We start from the raw sequence: 1717 nt of genomic DNA, 5'->3' as shown, positions 1-1717 counted from the left end.
CAAATGGATGATGGAATACTAATATCACAAGGAAGCTATACAAGGGAGATTTTGAAGAAATTCAAGATGGAAAATTGTCAATCCGTAAGCACCCCCATTGAATGTGGAACGAAGTAGAAATTTGAAGAATGTGAGAAGGTGGATCCTACATATTTCAAAAGTCTTGTGGGAAGTTTGAGATATTTGACATGCACGAGGCCCGACTTACTATATAGTGTTGGACTTATTAGTCGCTATATGGAGGCTCCAACAACAACACACATGAAGGCGGCCAAGAGAATTCTTCGTTATCTCAAAGGCACAATGGATTATGGATTATTGTATCATTACTCAAATGAGTTCAAACTTGTTGGTTATTGTGATAGTGATTGGGTCGGTGACATTGATGATCGAAAAAGTACCACCGGATATGTATTCTTTATTGGTGACACATCTTTTTCATGGAGTTCAAAGAAACAACCCATTGTTACCCTGTCCACTTGTGAGGCGGAGTATGTAGCGGCGTGTTCTTGTGTTTGTCAAGCTATATGGCTAAGGAGAGTTTTGGAAGAGCTCCACATGCCACAAAATGAGTCCACGGAAGTATTGGTTGATAACAAGTCGGCAATAACTTTGGCCAAAAATCCGGTGTTTCATGAACGGAACAAGCACATTGATACAAAATATCACTTTATTCGGGGATGCATCGAAAGGTGTGAAGTGGAGTTGAATTATGTGAAGTCCCAAGATCAAATTAGTGACATATTTACAAAGCCTCTCAAAAGTGACGCCTTCAACAAATTCCGAAGTCTACTTGGGATAGTCAAAATTAAGGGGGGGTTTTAAAAATAAATAATATATTTTTTACTATTAAAATAATAGAATTATGTGGGAGTCTCTAGAATAATCTTGGTACATGTATTAGTATTTTTCTATGTTCAATGTATTGGTGTAGGTACATGTAATCTCTAGATACATGTATCTTGGTCAAGTGTTGTCTATTGGAGTCTAAGAGTTATCTAGATCTTTCTATGGAGTCCTATATAAAGCCTTGTACCAAGTCATTTGTAATCAAGTAATTTTTCAAGTAATACATTTCTTCTCCTAAATTGTCTTGTGTGAGTTTGAGTGAGATCCTTTCTTCCAATAATTGTCGGGATTAGTGCCCTTTTCTCGCTTTGTAGTCGCATATAGTATAACCTAATATACTGCACCTAATATCTATATCTAGCTTAGGTGTATTACATGTTTGCACCGTCCCTTTATCTATTTCCTAGCCTCCCTTCTCTCCCAATTAATATTAAGTTCAATTAATATTAAGTTCAATTAATTAGTTGGTTGTTCTCTAAAGCTGCTATAAATTTTGGGTATCACTTGTGTGCCTTACTTTAGGAGAACTTGAATTAGACAATGCGGGTAGAGTAGAGCATTTACAGACAGATGATATTCATTTAGTATACCAAATTAAGAAATAACAGATGGCATCTCTATGGAGGCCTCGCAAAGAAATTTCTTTTCAAGCAATGCAACACAAGATGGCATCTCTATGGAGGCCTGGCAAAGGAATATACGTGAAGGAACTAGAGATGAATCGATACATCTTTCAGTTTTATCATGAGGTAGATATTGCCAGAGTTATCGAGGCTAGTCTATGGACATTTGGGCGATTGTAACTAGTTTTTGAAAGAGTGAAGGAAGGAGATAACCTACGTACTATCAGCATTGACAAGATTGATCT

The 1717-nt window shown here is 36.8% G+C and overlaps 1 protein-coding gene across 1 annotated transcript; it reads left to right on the top strand.

The window, feature by feature from the left end:
- The first annotated feature begins 237 nt into the window (after positions 1 to 237).
- LOC141710270 (secreted RxLR effector protein 161-like) lies at positions 238 to 944 on the top strand. The gene is made up of 2 exons (XM_074513044.1): positions 238 to 692; positions 935 to 944. Exons 1-2 carry the CDS (start codon positions 238 to 240, stop codon positions 942 to 944), a joined length of 465 nt encoding a protein of 154 aa, XP_074369145.1.
- Positions 945 to 1717: the final 773 nt, after the last annotated feature.

The sequence above is a fragment of the Apium graveolens genome, chromosome 1 (genome assembly GCF_009905375.1).
Source record: "Apium graveolens cultivar Ventura chromosome 1, ASM990537v1, whole genome shotgun sequence".
Lineage (NCBI taxonomy): Eukaryota > Viridiplantae > Streptophyta > Magnoliopsida > Apiales > Apiaceae > Apium > Apium graveolens.
The sequence above is the reverse complement of the archived record's forward strand: the minus strand, read 5'-3'. Positions and strand labels throughout refer to the sequence as shown.

What these genes read in the sequence shown, in the direction of transcription:
- LOC141710270 (XM_074513044.1), top strand. Translation starts at nt 238, where the DNA reads ATGGAGGCTCCAACAACAACACACATGAAGGCGGCCAAGAGAATTCTT.